Source organism: Hyperoodon ampullatus (assembly GCF_949752795.1).
Source record: "Hyperoodon ampullatus genome assembly, chromosome: 2".
Classification (NCBI taxonomy): domain Eukaryota; kingdom Metazoa; phylum Chordata; class Mammalia; order Artiodactyla; family Ziphiidae; genus Hyperoodon; species Hyperoodon ampullatus.
The window spans coordinates 196,906,149-196,923,541 of record NC_136915.1 but is presented as its reverse complement, the minus strand read 5'-3'; the positions used below and the strand labels follow the sequence as shown (position 1 = coordinate 196,923,541).

General features: G+C 43.8%; 1 protein-coding gene across 4 annotated transcripts in view; it reads right to left on the bottom strand.

Moving 5' to 3' along the window:
• Positions 1 to 418: 418 nt before the first annotated feature.
• CAMSAP2 (calmodulin regulated spectrin associated protein family member 2) overlaps positions 419 to 17,393 on the bottom strand; it is a gene marked incomplete at its 5' end in the record, with an annotated part of 84,127 nt that continues 67,152 nt past the window's right edge. For 2 of the 4 annotated variants that reach the window (XM_079697238.1, XM_079697239.1), the window contains 10 exons: positions 419 to 932; positions 1,566 to 1,684; positions 3,227 to 3,342; positions 4,094 to 4,166; positions 6,139 to 6,359; positions 6,767 to 6,903; positions 9,583 to 11,749; positions 12,161 to 12,230; positions 12,503 to 12,585; positions 15,654 to 15,738. In XM_079697238.1, coding sequence (XP_079553364.1) covers positions 627 to 932; positions 1,566 to 1,684; positions 3,227 to 3,342; positions 4,094 to 4,166; positions 6,139 to 6,359; positions 6,767 to 6,903; positions 9,583 to 11,749; positions 12,161 to 12,230; positions 12,503 to 12,585; positions 15,654 to 15,738 — 3,377 coding nt within the window. In that variant the 3' untranslated portion in view covers positions 419 to 626. The remainder of the gene's footprint in view (positions 933 to 1,565; positions 1,685 to 3,226; positions 3,343 to 4,093; positions 4,167 to 6,138; positions 6,360 to 6,766; positions 6,904 to 9,582; positions 11,750 to 12,160; positions 12,231 to 12,502; positions 12,586 to 15,653; positions 15,739 to 17,393) is intronic. The other 2 variants (XM_079697240.1, XM_079697241.1) reach the window with 1 other exon arrangement.

The following is a 17,393-nucleotide window of genomic DNA, read 5'->3' as shown; positions in this document are numbered from 1 at the left end:
TAATAGAGAAACATTAATACTTGAGTGAATAATAAATATGGAATTGTAAATACTTAGCAGAATAATTCTTGCAAATGCTCTAACACCATTAAAACATGAGGGTTACTGTAAAACTAAACACTAGTGTTTCTCTCAGCATCGTAAGAAAGATGCAAGTTACCTCTGAAGGCCTATTTCCTACTCGCATGATCTCCACATGAAACAAAATACAAAGGTATCTTGGAACAAACCCCCAGGAGAGAAAAACAGCAAAATAAACCATCTGAAGACAGGCATGTACGTTAAAAAGTTTTTTTAAAAAAGCAACAAACAAAACACACAATTCGTAATCTTAGCCGTGTTTCAACTAGTGTCCATGAGAACTCAGTGCTTCGATGTATCGAATACCAAGCAGGCGCACCTCCACCCGTGAGCCGGACAGCGCGTCACCACCGCCTGGCCTATCACCCAGGTGAATCTCCTGCACTCCAAACACTGCGGTCTACATTCCAGTTGTCATGACAACAGAGCTGGATGTCCAGTTTCAATTAATAAAAGTCTGTTGGCAATTAGAAAGGTTTTCTATAGGCAGGAAAGATGAAGTGCAAATTTAGCATGAATGTTCTGAAGCAAATATTTCCCGGTTCCTATGCTTTAGTGGGTAAAAGTTTCTTGGGCGTCACTGGTCTCTTGGTCTGCCATAAATGGCTGTGAATGGTAATTGCATCAACACTGGCAGATAAAGTTTTAGCGGGGATGTGGCTGAACTGTTTCCTGTCAGAATTATATTTGTAAAGGCCCTCGATCATCTTTTTAGTGATAGATTTAGGGCCTATCCCAGTCAGCTTATTAATCTCTTCAGTCTCTGGGCAGTAAGTATACAAAGACCTGAACTGGCAGCCTGAATCCCGGAACAAGATTAGGAAGTTGTTGGCATCTGACTTCTCCATTTCCTTTAGGATAAGAAACAAAAATAAAAGCCCTTAAACATTTTGCTGAATATAATTTATATAACTGTGTTACATTTCTTGGCCAGTTTTATGACACGTAATTTAAAATATAAATTCTTAGTAGCCAAAATGAGGCATGCGATCCACATCCAGCACACGGGGATTGAGATGTGTGCAGAGACCCTACCGCTGAGGTCCTGTTGGCTGTGCCGGAATTGTAATCCCGGAGGGACTTAAAGGGCTGCAGGGTCTGCTAACTCTCGGTCTCAGTCAAACTGTCTCTACCACTAACAACCAGGCACTGGCGATCTCCTTCGCAACAGAGCTCCATTTTAAAAAAGGCAGATCATGTTATCTACATTTATGAAATGTGAACGAGTGACCCTGGGCAAGAAAATAATTTATAATTTTATATTATCATCTTAAGTCTATGCCTAGTCTTTAATAAAATCTGCGGTCTTCCAGAATCCCGTTTGAAAGTAAACTCAGTCTAACAATGAGAACATAGTTACAGATCTTTCATATGCTGTTGAAATTCTAGGAGTCCCCTGAAGAGTATTTCCTCCTGAACTGAAAGAGAAAACTCCTACAGTTTCACAATGTTGCCAAATCTAATTTTCATGCAAACATGCTTACCTCCAGTATTTTTTTCTTCTGACCTTCATTTACTTTTCCAGCCAAACAGCAATGAGCTAAAGCATTTTGTATTATGTGCTTATTGGATTTTGCACTGGGTTCTTTGAAGAGCTTTGGTCCTATGGCAGAATTTAATAACAGTAATAAAACAAAAACAGCATTCCTAAGTCAGAAATACGACTGTGTTTAAACGATGCGACCGTCCCTACACTGATTAAACTCTGTAATAGAAAACCACATTCTGTGCCTGAGGGCCTCTGGCTGCTCTGCAGCGGTCAGAGCACTGTTGCATCCGCAGGGACACCCCTGGGGGCCTTCGCTGGCCTCCCCAGGCGAGGCGGCTCTCAGGCCTTAATGTCACACTGCCTGTTTCTCCTCTTTCTCGGTTTGGTAAGGTTACTGGTGAGCTTAATGCATAACGGGACGCGAGTAATTTTAGCTTTTAAAAGACAAGAAAAAGCTTCATCTTTTTCTTCTTCCACACCTCTGGGGTTTTTTCTTAGCATTTTTTTTTCACAACGGTGTCTGTAAAGCACAGAAGCCCTTTTTGCCACTTTGCTGGGACATTCGCGCTCGTGAAGGGCCGTGTGCTGGCAGGCTCCCTCCCCCTCCCACTAACTCAGCTCTGCCCTCGGTAGTGTGCTGAGAAACTGGTTCTTTGGGAAAGAAAAAACATGAGCCCTGATTTTTACCTATTTCTAGAGTAAACTACTCCTACCATGGCTGACTCAGGGCCAGCAATTGTTCTGCAGCCGCATAATTCCTGGAATTTTAACAGTCAGCCCATGAGCTGGTCTGAGCTGGTCAGGTGCACGCCACAGCCCTGCAGCTCTGGGCTCCCAGCGGTGCCGCAACACGGCCCTGAAGCTGGCCTTAAAGGCTGACACGCTGCTGAAGGAGGCTGTCTTAGAAGCCACAGAACAGGAAGGAAAAGCTCACACCAAGTCAGCAAGCCCTGCCTCCTTGGGCCTTTGGGGGCCACTTCCAGGGCCAAACAGACGCGGACGGGGCGGGACGCGGGCGGGCTCTGTTCCTCCCCACTGTTCTTCTGCTGTCCTCCCACCTACCTCTCCACGGCGCTCACATTTCCTCTCCTGGTTCTTTTCTTTAGTTCTTACCTACTTTCCATTCTATGAGCTTTTCCTTCAATAACACCTCTGCAAACAGAGGCTGGAGGAGGGCCTGATGGGGACGTGCAAGGCCGGGTGCCCTCCTAGACCCAATGCATTCCCATGTCTTTTAGAGCCTCTCGACACTTTTTCAAGACGCACTGTTCCAGATACTGAAATCCCAACGTTAGAGGAGGGGCTCGGTGGACTCTAGCTGCTCCCAGTACTCAGGACCAATGCACTGCTGAGGGACCCGCTCTAACACTTCTTCAACCCAAACTACAACACAGAAACGGCCTGCATTTTTAAGGGAGAAGTAGAGGAATGAGGTGTAAGTGGTACTACTGCTTTTTAGAAACTTACCTTAATTCTTCGGGGACAAACCATGTCACTGAAACCGACTTACCCGAAAGTGACCACCTGCGTTCACTGTTTCCGATCAGTCTTCCGTGTTTAGAACGAGAGGCAAGTCAGTGAACCTTTCTTAGCACAGCCTGCAGCTAGTCTCGGCCCCGTGTTAAACTGTTTCCCTAAAAACGCACAGGCACTGACCTGTGTACTCTGTTCCAGAAGCCACAGAAGAAGTGGTCGAAGCGTTCTCCCAGTCCTTTTCGCCATTTCTACTGCCACAACGGCTTGGAGATAAGAAGCCTTCTACAGACTCTGATCTAAATAATAAATAACATTTTAATGCCTCAGATAGAGAAAAACATTTGGGGCTCAGAAGGGTATATGTGAGCACCAACCAAACTCAACCTAGAGGCTTTAAAACAAGAAGACGGTGATAACTTTGTCTCATTCACAGCTATACATCCAAGTCCTGAGAACTCAGCAGGCACTCCATAAGTGTCTGCCGAAAGACAGAATGAATGGTTTGTCCACATGACAATCGGCAATTAATGCAGTAGGGTGGTAATACAAAGATTAGAGCTCGGAGCTGATGACTGTCACTAGAAACGTTCTTTTCTTTATATGGGTATTATAGTATAAAATAATGAAATACTGACTTTTAGCTTCTAAGGTACATATATCCTAGAGAAAGAAAGAGACAGCGTACAAAAGAGATCTTTCCTAAGTCACGAGCAATAATTCCTTACTTTGGAATTATTCTAATGGGGAAGAAAACTAGAGGCCGGCACTATACAGATGAGGTACTTTCTGTTTTTACCATGATTGTATCACAACCGTAGTGGCAACGACTGATGTACAATTACGGTTAATGTCTTATTGGTGTCATAATTCTAATATGCTAAAAGATAAAAAACTGAAAGATGAATAGACCTCTTTACATATAAATTCCTTTTAACAGAAACCCAAACTGTCCTAGTGAGCAACACTTATAAACATTTGTGACTATGGTTCATTCACTGGGAAATATAAAATAACGTCTTCTATGAAAACACTTATGCTACAACTTACCTCGGGGTCCTCCTGCCTGAATGCACACTCTCGCTGTCGCCTGTGTTCAGTGACGCCAAAGAAAGGCTAGAGACTGAAAAGACACGATAAATTCGTGATCCTGAATAAAAACAAGATTAGAAATTCAAAAGGAACAACTAGAAAAGAGTCTGCTCATTAGGCAACACCAGCATTTGAGAATGGAGCTCACGTAGTTTCTTTTCTTTTTTAGATGCATAATATGTTTGCATGCATATATGCACAATTTATTCAAAATTAGCAAGGAACTACTTTTGAGAAATAATGAAATAAGTGAGGAATTAAGAGGTACAAACTTCCAGTTAGAAGATAAATGAGTTACGGGGATGAAATGTACAGGGTGGGGAACATAGTCAGTAACTGTGTAATATCTCTGTACAGTGACAGGCGGTAACTAGACTAACCCCGGTGATCATTTTGAAACGTATGGAAACATCAAATGAATCACTATGTTGTGTAACAGGAACTAACACAGTGTTGTAGGTCAATTATACTTCAACAAACAAACTCATAGAAAACGAGATCAGATTTGCGGTTACCAGAGGTGGGGGGAGGGAGGGAGAACTGGAAGAAGGTGGTGGAAAGGTACAACTTCCAGTTATAAGACAAATAGTCCTGGGGATGTGATGTACAGCAAGACAATTACAGTTTATAATTGATCTGACACTGCTGTGTGATATATGACACAAAAACTGCTAAGAGTAAATCCTAGGAGTTCTCATCACAAGGAACAAATATGTTTTTCTTTTCCTTTAATGATGTTATCTATACGAGATGAGATGATGGATGTTCAGTAAATTTATTGTGGTCATCATTTCATCATGTATGTAAGTCAAGACCATCATACAGTACATCTTAAACTTATACAGTGCTGTACGCTAATTATAGCTCAATAAAGCTGGAAGAAAAAAAAAAGAAATAATGACAAAATTAATTGCTGTTAGGATTTAGTCCAGAAACAACATGGTAATACAAGATATAATACAGTGATTATAAGAAAAAAGTTAACAATAAGAAAAATTAACAAAGAAATTAAGAAGAATAAAATATATTTAGGAATATCTAATTATCAGGTAGAAAATTAATTTATTAATTTCAGCCAATACCGGGTATCAAAAATTTTCACTGACTAGAAAAGGTAGAGTTCTCTTTATTTTTTGAATTGAAGTATAGTTAATTTACAATGTTGTGTTAGTTTCTGGTGTATGGCAAAGTGATTCAGTTATATATAATATATATATATTTATACACATTCTTTTTCAGATTCTTTTCCATTATAAGTCTATTACAAGATACTGAATATAGTTCCCTGTGCTGTACAGTAGATCCTTGTTGGTTCTCTATTTTATATATAGTAGTGTGTACCTGTTAATCCCAAACTCCTAATTTATCTCACCCACCCCGCCCCTTTTCCCCTTTGGTAACCATAAGTTTGCTTTCTATGTCTGTGAGCTCTATTAGAGGTCTCTTTAAACAGTCAATGTTATGTTATTTTCCTTCAGTTTTAAAATTACTCTAGGAATTCTCTAAAATTTTCCATGGCATTTAGTTTTAATAAAGTAAACATTAAAAAAATAAGAGTATGCATGTTGAATTTAGAAAAAAAATATTATCTCAACTCCAGAAATTATAAATTTGGATTTTTGACCATTTATATCTTAAAGGAGGGACTCATGAACTCCTGATCTTATATTCCTGGTTATACTGACATGTTCTGTACACATTCTAGGCACACAACGCTTATCCTTAAATTTACCACTACAGAAAGGGCAGTTAACGATCCAGGGAGCTGACGTCTGAGGGTGAGCTCCCTGCCAGGTTAGTGTTTAAGCTGGATGTTCAGCCCCCGTGTTTGCTCTGTTGGCCATATGCATGCACTCATAATACACTCAAGTCACCGGAAGCATCCTCTGCTCGTTCTGGTTCTGCACGCAGGGAGTGTGCACTTCAGCCCCGAGCACCCCCAGCCAGTGTGACTGCCCAGGCTGCTGTGGCTATGAACAGACTCCTCACAATGCACGTGTTACCTGGAGGACCTTTTATGGGTGTTTTTGGGGATTCAATGTGGTCTCTGTGGATAGACTTCGGCCGCTGCTTTTTCTGCTTTGCTCCCTGAGGCCGAGGCTTGATGACCGTGTCCATGTCTTCCATGAGCTTCAGCTGCTTGCGCCTCAGGTACTCCTGCCGGATGAACTCCCGGCGGGCTCGCTCATCTTCCTTCTTCTGACGTTCTTCCTCGGTTTTACGCCTAGGAAACAAGCGGGTACGTTTCTTTGTGCACAACACTGTCAGGTGTGCGCTTACGTGAGAAGGAAGAATGATTCAGCCCCTGGGAAACTGGTTCATTTAAAATGTACTTGAGATAATTTAGGTCACTTAAATATACCATTAATAAGTAACTACTTAAAAAATGTGTGTGTGTGTGTGTGTGTGTGTGTAAAACCCAGGGAAATTACTTTCAATTAATGTTTCTGGAGAACTTTAAGATGCCTCAAACTCAAGATAAAAACATGCAATCAAGTAACACTTTGGAAAATAACTTCTAGAAAGCACCCCAAATCAGCATTGTCTCTATATTCTGAAAAGGTCCCTAAACACCGTTAACAAGAGTCAGGGGGACGCCACCTCCCATGGACCCCGCGCAGCGGCCCCCACCTGGTCTCCTCTTTCTTGTGCTCCATCTCAGCTTCCAGCTGTTGCTTCCGCAGCTGGGTCTCTTTCTCCCTTCTTAATCGTTTCTCCAACAAAGCTGCCCGTTTCATTGCCATATCATTTTCTGCTTTTTGATCATCCTAAGAGTGAATGTCATTGAGAAAGAGGAAACATCTGAGGCACCAATATCCTCATGTTCAATGCTTGTGGCCACTTGGAGGGGTCACTCTTAATAACTGAAAATCCAAACTGTCTAGTGAAGCTCACTCCAACCACACCATAGATGGACATATTCCAAAATTATGAGGGAAGAAATGAATTAAAGTGGTAATACTTTTATCTAGTAACAAAGGACACAAACTTCTTTGATTACATGTTTTCAAAACTTAGGAAGTTAGCAAAAAACAACATAAAAAGGGGGAAAAAAAAGACAAAGTTTTTTTGGGCCCTTATAAATAACTGATAGAGTGGAGAGTTTCCCCACAATTTTTAAAACTGCATTTAAATTGTATTTAAATACATGCTTAATATAGAAAACTCAAGCAAAAGCATCAAAAAAAATTAGCTACCCAAAGCTGTATCACATAAGTGAAGCTATTGCTGCATGATTTTTTTTAAAAAGTTGAGGTCCTGACAGTTTGCTTGCTGGGTTCTGAACTATACCACAGGTTTTTCCTTTGAAGAGAAGACGGGCATACTTATACTCCTAACCCCAGAGCTAGTTCATGACCTGTAGGTGTCCTGAGCCTGCCCCAGCTTCTACCTGAACGCTCAGGGAGCTCAAAAGTCAGGAAAGTAACCAGCTGTAGAAGTGGTTCCCTGTCGTAATGATGCCTTGCTTATTAATTCAACAAGTGTTTCCTGCGTGTCTAATACACTCACAACATAGTGTCAGACATTACAGATACTAAAATATGAAAAAATTAGGGCACCTTAGGTTAAGGAGCTTCTAGATCCCACGGGGAAGAGGTACAAACAAGGTGCTTTGCACAGAAACCCAGAGAGAGATGAACTCTGAATGGAGAAAGTCAGAAGATACCATTCAAACAGTCAGTCCAAACATTCACACGTCTGTGTCAAACAAACTACACACACTGCAATTTGCCAGGCACTTAACTATGCTCTGGGGATAAGGAGATGCAGTGTCTCTAGGAGTTCACAGTCTAAGAGAAATCGTAACAGAAGCAAATCACAAGGTAGTTGGAAATTCTGGGTCAGCAGCATTACTATGAGGATGTTTAGGATACAAGAGACACAGAGAACATATTCACATCTACCCAAGGAATCATGAAAGGCTGCAGCAAACAGATGAGGCCTGAAGTTAGTCTTACAAAACATCCCAAACAGAGTAATGGGGGGAGAGGGTGGACCAACAGGCTTGGATCAGTCTGTGAAAGGCCCCTGAACACATGCTGAGGGGTTTAAGTTTATCCAACAGGCAACTTTAAGAGACTCCGTCGAGTTATGCTACCAAGTGGCAGTGTGACGAATGGGACCATGACAGAGGCAGGGAGCCCCGTGAATGAGCTATGACCACGGTCCAAGGGGGGAGTACTGGGCAGTGAAAACTGAAGTGAGGAAACGAGGGTAGAGATGGACGGTACGTTTTACACCCAAGGATGCCCCTCTGTTCTCCTTTCTCTGCAGGAGCAGAGGTAGCAAGGTCTCTAAAATTAAACACATCTATTACTGTCTATAGTAGCAGCCTATTAAAAAAAATAGTACTTTTACACGGTTAAGAGACAAAACACAATCCACATTCAAAATTTTAAACATTAAAAAAGGCCAAGAGGGCCATCTCTCTATGACCAACTTCAAAGTAAGTTACCAGGTTCCAATATTTAATGATCCTAAGTAAAACTAGCGATTGTAACCACTTCAGTATTCGCGGGTTTTAACCCCAATAGGACTGCTGTACGTTTCATTTAAAACCCGAAATTATAAACTGTTGCCACTGAGTGCTGTCTATCTATATTCTTAATTGTGGAGCTATTCAGGATCACAAACTATCTACTTTAGTCTCTTAACTAAAAAAATAAACATGAGTAGCACACATATACATGTTTCTGATTATAAAAAACCATATTATTCCCTATAGGAAATTTGGAAAAATATAAAGATGAAAAAAGGGATGACAGGAGAAACATTTTTAAATAATATTAGGCTCTCTGGTTCTAATATCTATGATAAATTTCAAGATCTTACCATCACGAGGTGATACTGTTCAGTATCCGTGTTAGTTGGCTGTAGTATTGTTTAAACACATGTCGTATCCAACACCGATCCTGAGATTAGGGGTCATATGCTACACCTTCGCCAATGCTTCTAGAGAAGCTATTTTAAGGGCAACTGCTCCAATTATATACTTTTAAATGTTTCACCTTGCAAGAGTCTGTCTGGTCAGTTTTCAAAAGATTTTTAAAAAAACAATACATATAAGGGGAGATGGTCAATATTAAGAAAATAAACTATAACAGACTTACATGCAATGCGAAGTTAGGAGCTTTTTACAAAGTGGCCACTGAACATCTTTTGGAAGAGTGTGAATCACTTGGTTTTCAAAAGGCTTTGGTGAAAGTGAGAGAGAGTCAGAGGGACAAAAACAGCACGTCTAAACATGTACCACGATGTGATGAAAGGAGGGCTGTTCTAGAAACCAATGTGCCTGAACAGAACTGCAGTCCACAAGGGGCGGGCCAGAATACATTTTAGGATTAAAGGCAGACCTGTAACGAGAAGGGCTGCTGCTAAAGAAGCAAGCGCGCCGACAGAAAACACCCACCAGCGAAGAGGCCTAGGACCACGTGGGTTAGCTTTACCTTAAAGAAGAATCCACAGCATACTTTCTGGTCGTCATCAACTTGTTCTTTATCACTTTCTCCGTCATATTTTTCAACAGACACATCAGCCTTTTCAGGGGCTTTCAAATCCGAGAGGGAGACTTCAATCAGATTGGCACTTTTAGGAGCAGCAGGTGGGAAAGCAGGTCTGCAAGGAGGCTCTGCAGGTTGACTCACGCAGTCCTCACTCCGGGTGGGCCACGCGGTCTCCGTGGCGGGCTGCGCCAGGCCCTCGGGAGCCTCAGGGGGCGGGGCCCGCGCCTCCTCGTCCTCCGGGATGTGTCCACGCTGCTCCCGAGGGCCCGTGGACCCCTCCCCCTCCCCCTCCTCGTCCTCCGCTCCCTCCTTGCGTCCGCACTCCTTCGCTTCCGGCTCTCCGCCGCCCCCCAAGCACACGAAGGACCTGGTCTGAATGGGGACCTGACTCGGGGAGAACCTCCTGAGCCGAGGGAGGCTGTCCACAGACCGAGGGGGCGTCAGCGTTCGGTGCAAGGGCGTGAGTTTTAATTCATTTGGCCTGGGAGTCCTCTGAGTTTTCACGGAGAAGGAGGTGCTCTTCCTGGCAGCGGGCTGCGGAGACGGGTGGGCGGGGCGGGGGGCTTCGGCCGGCGGCCGGTGGGGCTTCCCTGCGCGGGCCTGCCGGTGGGGAGAGGGCGGGGGCGGGGAGATGACCCAGGCCTGCTGCTCGCGCATGTGCATCAGCAGCTCCTGCTGCAGCGCCAGGCGCTGCATCTCCCGCTGCAGGACCAGCAGGGACGCGTTGAGCCTCTCGATGGAGCGCGTGTGCTCCAGCAGCTCGCCGTCCTGCGGCGGCTCCTCCGAGGGGCCGGCCGGGCTCCACGGCCCCTCGGGGTCGCCGGGCGCGCTCGGGGACGGCGGCCACCTGCCCACGGGGCTCTCCGCGCCCTCCTTGGGGTCCACCGGGGACCCGCTCCTCGGCCCGTTTGCCTTGTGCGGCTCCTTCTCCGGCGGCCGCTCCGTGTACACTTTCCCGTCCTCCGCGCCGGCCGCCTCCTCCCGGGCCGGGGAGGGGCCGTCCCCTTTCCTTTTCACCACGGTGAGAAAGGCCGTCCGTCCCATCTTCTGCCTCTGCTTGGTGAATGCGGCCTCCATCTTCTTCTTCTGGGCCTCGATGGCCCGCCGTTTCTCCTCCAGCTTCATCCTGAGATGCACCACCTCGGAGGCCAGCAGCTGCGTGGTGTCCCGGCCGTGCGGAAGGCCCGTGTCCTCTGGGGTCTGTGCCCAGGCCACCACGTGAGGAATGTTGAGCTCCGAGCCCTCCGGCGTGGTCTTCTGAGAACTGCTGCCGCTGCTTTTTCCGTCGGTGTGATTCAGCTTCCTGAATTTCTGTTCGGCAAAGCTGGTCATCTTCACGCCGGAACTGGAGGAGGCGCTGCTACCGGGCTGGGACTTGGTGCTGACGGTGCTGGGACAGGGACTCAAGGCATCTCTGGGGTTGTAGTCCTGGAGGAATTTGGACGTGTCGTCCACATCAGAGTCCAGACTCACGGTGTAGTCTCTCAGGGAAGAGTCTTCATCCAGAGTTTCCGGAATGTCCTCTGAAGGGACGTGGATCCCCGTGTCCACCTCCGTGTTGTCAGTGACGGGGCTCGAGCCACCTTTCGTGTCCGCCACGCTCTCGGGACTGGACTGGCTGCGCGGGAGGCTGGAGTTCAGGACGCCCATCTCCTGGCTGTGGAGGAAGAAGCCGTTGGCAAGCTGGTCCGGCCGAGGGGTGTGGGCAGGCTTCTCGGTGTCGTGGATTATCTGTAAGGCTTCTTCGATGCTGGGGGTCCCGACCTGACTGCCGAACTCATCGAAGAGCACTCTGTTCTGCAGAGCTCCATTTGGAAGCCTGGGATGCACGTTCTGCTTAGAGCCTAGTTCGTTTGTGTTCAGGGGCACGTAGGCCGTCAGGTGGCCCTGAGAGCCCACGTGAAGTTCCTCTTCAATGCTTCCTGCTCCCTCCTCCCCATTTACTGGCTTGAAGGACAGATTTTTCCTGATGTTCTTGGATACACGGCTGTTGTTCAGAGTGAGTCCTTCATTACTAATGGACCGAGTGATTCCTTGGTTTGGAGCAGATCTCTGTAAACTACTTTCTTTATCAAAAGAAATGTCAAATGAAACGCCATGCACTGATGATCTAAAAAAAAAATTAAAGAGAAAATCTTTAAATAATATAAAATTAAAATTTCTCTTTAAAAAATTAAAGAGAAAATCTTTAAATAATAAGAAAATCTTTAAATAATAATCTTTAAATAATTTCTTTTTCGACATTTTCAGAAAGGAAACAATCTGATATCACTGAACAACAGTTATTTGAAATTATGCTTCCTTTCTTTCCCATTTCTCATAGTCACATTGTCCTCAAGGCGAGGGTAAGGCTGTCGGGCCACCCGTCACATTTGGCCCCTTTGGTCACTCTATCATCAGCCCATGTTGCCCTTTTCAAATGCAGGTACTACTTAAATTGCAATCTGGCTAACAAGGGTGGGGCGCGGAGGATGGGCAGTTCTTGAGAACGTGAGTACACGAAAAATAAGTCTCTGTGTACCTTTTCTCCTTGGGCCATGTCCCTATGAAGCCGTCAACATAGGACATAGATGAAGACCTTCTTATTCCTCCTTCAAATGCATAAAAGTAAAAGTCATTGAAATCATGTCAAAAAAATTTAACTTACAACAATTTAACAGATTTCACATAAGGTAAGTACATGTGGAGAAATAAAGATCATTTTGTTAAGAAGAGCAAGCAGAGAGAAACAGAGCCCTTTTAGTGTGTCATATGTAACACTTTTTAGAAAAAAGAACTGGATACTTTTATTTACATTTATTCTCAATCATTTTCTACTTAACCACTTAAATGGCATTTTCCTAGGCTTTTTCAAATACATTACCTGAGGCTGAAGGATGAGCTTGGGGACGTGAGTGTCTAGAAGGCAAATGAGGACGAGAGTGTATAAGCGCAGCTCCTTCCCCACTGCAACGTAAAATACTGGTCAATCAAATGTCATAAAATGTCTAGCTCTTGCATATAAATTTTAGATACAACAGCTGAAGTCGGAAACAACACTGTCACTTCCGACTCTCCATCCTAAGTGAAAAAAAAGAATAAGGAAACATAATATAGTGTTTAAACCAAAGAATGGCAGTGATTATATGTATCTCTATGTATTTTATGTCTTTTAGCCCAAGAGCTTGAAACACTACTTTCATATACAGCTCAATGTCCTTGTGAGATAAGATACGGCACATTATTTTCATTTTACGAATAGAAACTGAGAATTAAAGAAAGTAAAGTTGTCAACTTGCAATATTCTGGTCGAATCTCAATCTCTAAAAGTATAGGAATGATGAATCCTTGTGGAAGAGCCTGGCACCTCCTGCTCGTGGGCACTCTGTACATCTCTAACACTTATATTTTTTCTGATTTAACTCCACCCTGTTCCAATTAATGCAGCGGATTACACAGTCTACTTCTCGGTTTCTGATGACATTTGGCCACAATTTAGTTTTTCTTTTTCTACGTTTTCAGTCCACCACGGCCTACCTTGTAGCAGGCGAAACTAAGCATCCTGACCCCAAAGGGCTGAGACTAAGCTGTGAGCAGGATGCAGTGACCTTTGCAGCTCTCTGCGACCACACTAGCTCTCGGCTAATGCAAACTGCGAAGATGAACAAGCAACTAAAGGATACAAAGGTAAACCACAATGCTGCATTCTTATGATTTAATGAAAGCTTAATTCACGAGCTTTCCAAAAGCAGCAACACCCGGAGCACGTGTATACCTTTGCTTGTCGCTTAGCTCCCACAGCCCCCGCCCCTGCACGGCACATCAGTGTCCTCTCACTCGCGTCCCCGGTCGTTTCCTGGGAAACCCGAGGGAGAGGACCCCACGCTGCTCCCTGTCACGTCCGTCTCTCTCATCCCTCCTCCAGTAGCCTTTCCACAGCCTCTACCCTTCCTACATCTACAACAGGAGTGTAATCCTGAAGAGATGCAAGTTCAGTTATTAAAATAGGTTCACTCTTTTCTTCTTCCCCAAGTAATGGCTAAACTGTTGTACCTTCCTACAGTTGCCTTACTTCACGCCTGCATAGAGGATTTTGATGTGGGGTGATTCCTGTACAGGTTAGTAGCCAAGCATGTGCAGTAGCAGCTACAAACGTCTTGCTTTACTGTCTTCTTCCTTTGGCTTTTTTTCCTCATAAGGTCACCCTTCAGGTGTGATAACATTTGTAGATGTGGCTGCATTATTCTCAGGAAGAGTAGAAATCCTTGAATCCTTCCCCAAAAGTTCTACAATGGGAGAACTACAAATGGACCATATGGAAACTCATAGAAATGAAAGGATTACACAATGACTCTTCAAGGAAAAGGATTCAGACATCCATCTGGTTATAGGAAGTTCTTCTGCTGGGAGAAAGGAAAAAGGCAGCCACTCAGATATCTGAGAGACAGGGAAGAGACGAGGCTTCCAGAGGATCTTAAGACATTTCCCAGCGTCAGAAAGGTGGAAGATCGTCCACTCAAGTTCCTAGAAATAATAATCATGGAATAACCTAGTCTTTAACTGCAAAGTTTCAGAGGTTTTAAAGATTTAACAGTACGAGAGTTACGACCTAGAACATTGAGTGTTTTCTAAATTTTCAGGGAAGGAAGTGCCGCTATCTGACCAACCCAGGAAAGCACTGAGGAAATAGCGTGTACAAAGAAGTTTCCGACGGGATAAAACAGAGACGCTCCTAGATCAGCCACAGTCTAACCTAATCTCTTTGTGGTACATCTCAGGGGTGGTTACGAAATAGAAAACTTAGTGGAAGTAGGAAAATTTATAGGAGTAAATCAGAGGGTAAGGGAAGGAAAATGCGTTCTTAATATGAAGGAAACACTTAGCGAGATCAGAAGTTCACGGCGCTGAGAAGCCCTGTTACAGAGGCAGTAAGAGTACTGTAAGGGTTCTGTCTATGCTCATTAGCACACAGTAGAGAGAGAAACTTCTTAGATGTGAGGAGGGGGTGACAACTTCAGTACAAGCTCATACTTCATGCAGAAAGAACTTTCAATTTCTTACTCATAATTTTTAAAATGTATTTTTAATAGATCTGCTTGAATTTCTAAAAAAAAATAATCCCCCAATACATCCGTTTTAAACTTAAAATAAAAATCAGGTAAGTTAGGGAGCCCAGAGTCAATACACCTTTTAGGTTCTAAAAAATACGCATTAGAAGTGCTTATATGGGCTTCCCTGGTGGCGCAGTGGTTGAGAGTCCGCCTGCCGATGCAGGGGACGCGGGTTTGTGCCCTGGTCCGAGAAGACCCCACATGCCGCGGAGCGGCTGGGCCCGTGAGCCATGGCCGCAGAGCCTGCGCGTCCGGAGCCTGTGCTCCGCAGCGGGAGAGGCCACAACAGTGAGAGGCCCGCGTACCGCAAAAAAAAAAAAAAAAAAAAAAGTGCTTATAGGATCTGCTGAAAGACATTTTTAAACAAATTAATGTCTCTATCACATACTTGGGTCAGAAGTCAGGATTATCTTGCTATTAAATGTTTACTTTGCTTCCAATTCAGTTCCCAATACTAAGAACTAAAGCATTAGATAAAGATTCAACAGTACAATAAATATTCCACTGTGCTCTATGCATAGCTACAGTAACCGGCAAACAAAACAGTAGGGAAAACTGCCTCAAAGATTAAAAAATTATTAAAAAATTGAAAAATTAAAAATTTCCCCCTGGCCTAAGAGTTACCTATCATTTAACCATCATATAATCTCAATTATAAACAAGTTATCCAGCAAAAGTTTAGTTTTAGGCTGATTATTTGGACCTTCGGATAATATTCCCCCACTTTTCAGTGTGATTCATAAAAGCCTATTTATGAAACATTCATTTCCGTGTAAATTTCAATTACGGTGATGTTAAAACAGGCTTTAATAGGGTAAGTTAATTGAAATTTATTTAGTTCAAAGTCCAACTGAAACTTTAAAAACTCTAATGTAATAAAATTTTGATTTCCTTAGTGAATGGAATCGATGTTCTGGACTCTACCTTGGGGTGAAGTCAGAGCTGTCCAAGGCGTTTCTCTGGTCAGCAGTTAAGACAGGAACTGAGGGCAGATCGTCCACAGGTTCAGCTACAGGCAAGGAAAAAAACCTCAGAATTACATAGTTAGCATGTTTCCAACACTGCTTCAAGAATTATGAGCCACAAATAAATGTTTAAGTTTAACCGCAATTTTCCTTATTATAGAGAAATCTTAGCATATTTAGTTTTCTCCTTAAATAATTTTCAAAAGGACAAATTTTCTTTAAACTGTTCTTGGAAGTGTTCTGGCTTAAAAAATCCACGTGATTGGGGCTTCCCTGGTGGCACGGCGGTTAAGAATCCGCCTGCCAATGCAGGGGACACAGGTTTCAGCCCTGGTCTGGGAAGATCCCACACATCACGGAGCAAGTAAGCCCGTGCACCACAACTACTGAGCCTGTGCTCTAGAGCCCGCAAGCCACAACTACTGAGCCCACATGCCACAACTACTGAAGCCCACGTGCTCTAGAGCCTGTGCTCTGAAGCAAGAGAAGCCACCGCAATGAGAAGCCCGCGCACCGCAACAAAGAGTAGCCCCCGCTCGCCACAGCTAGAGAAAGCCCGCATGCAGCAACCAAGACCCAATGCAGCCAAAAATAAATAAATGAATTAAAAAAAAATCCACTTGATTAAGGCTAATTGGGAGAAAAAAAGGCATAATATAAGATGAATACACGTATTTAAAATAAAAATAAACGAGTGTCTAATTTTGCTAAAAGCTTTCACAGAACTTCAGTTACACACGGTCACTTTTACGTCTATGAAATAGTTGGTATTTTGGTAATCAATTAGAGACAGAATTTCATTGGTTAGCAATTAAAACCACTGGTATAGTTTACATTTTTGTAAATAACGCTCATTTATTTTTTGCTTTGGAGACCTAATATAACAGCTGTTGAATATTTTGAACAGTGGGCTTCACAGATGAGATCATACAAGGCAACGTACATGAAAACTCTAGGTTAACGGTGCAAAGCTGTACAGTATCGTTTGTGGTAACTACTGAAGACACGTGGCTTTAGGGAGTGGCCTTCAGGAAAGGCCTCAGCTGCTCTCTAGGTCTGCCTCGTTACATGACAGCTCTGCCCTAAGCAGCTCAGAGACACAACAGGTTAAACACTCATTTTCCGCATGTTTTACAGTATCTGGCCTGGGACGCAGTGGGCCAGCTGACGGAAGGCAGCTCATTCTACTCACCAGAGTGGTATCGCCCTCCCACATCCCTTACCCACTGCCGCCTCAGTACGTAGTTTTCCCTCCTTCTTGATCTCTTTCTCTTCTCTAATATTTTTTGAGGGAAGGGGTGGGGATGGGGAGAAATGAGGGAAAATACAAAAACGTGGCACCAAGGAAAGCAGCTGGCGAGCTGGGAGGCACAGTGATCCCACTTCGTGCTGGGCAGGGCGCTGGCAGCAGGAAGAGCCCAGAGTTGTGATGGAGGCAGGTTCTCTAGTGGGCCCTCACTTAGCATGTGGGATTGATTTTCCCCTACAGAAATAAAACTCTGGTTTTATAATGGAAGCCGGTGGAAAATTTGTTCTGCTTTAGAGAAAATAGAGAAAGATTTTTTTTGTTCTTCATTTCCAGAGATCTTTATAGTAACATACCCCTGTATTTCTTATCAGTGTCCTTATTATGAGCAATCCATAGATCGTGGTACTGTAACAATCACAAAACCTACTAGGTTTAAAAAGAAAGATAACA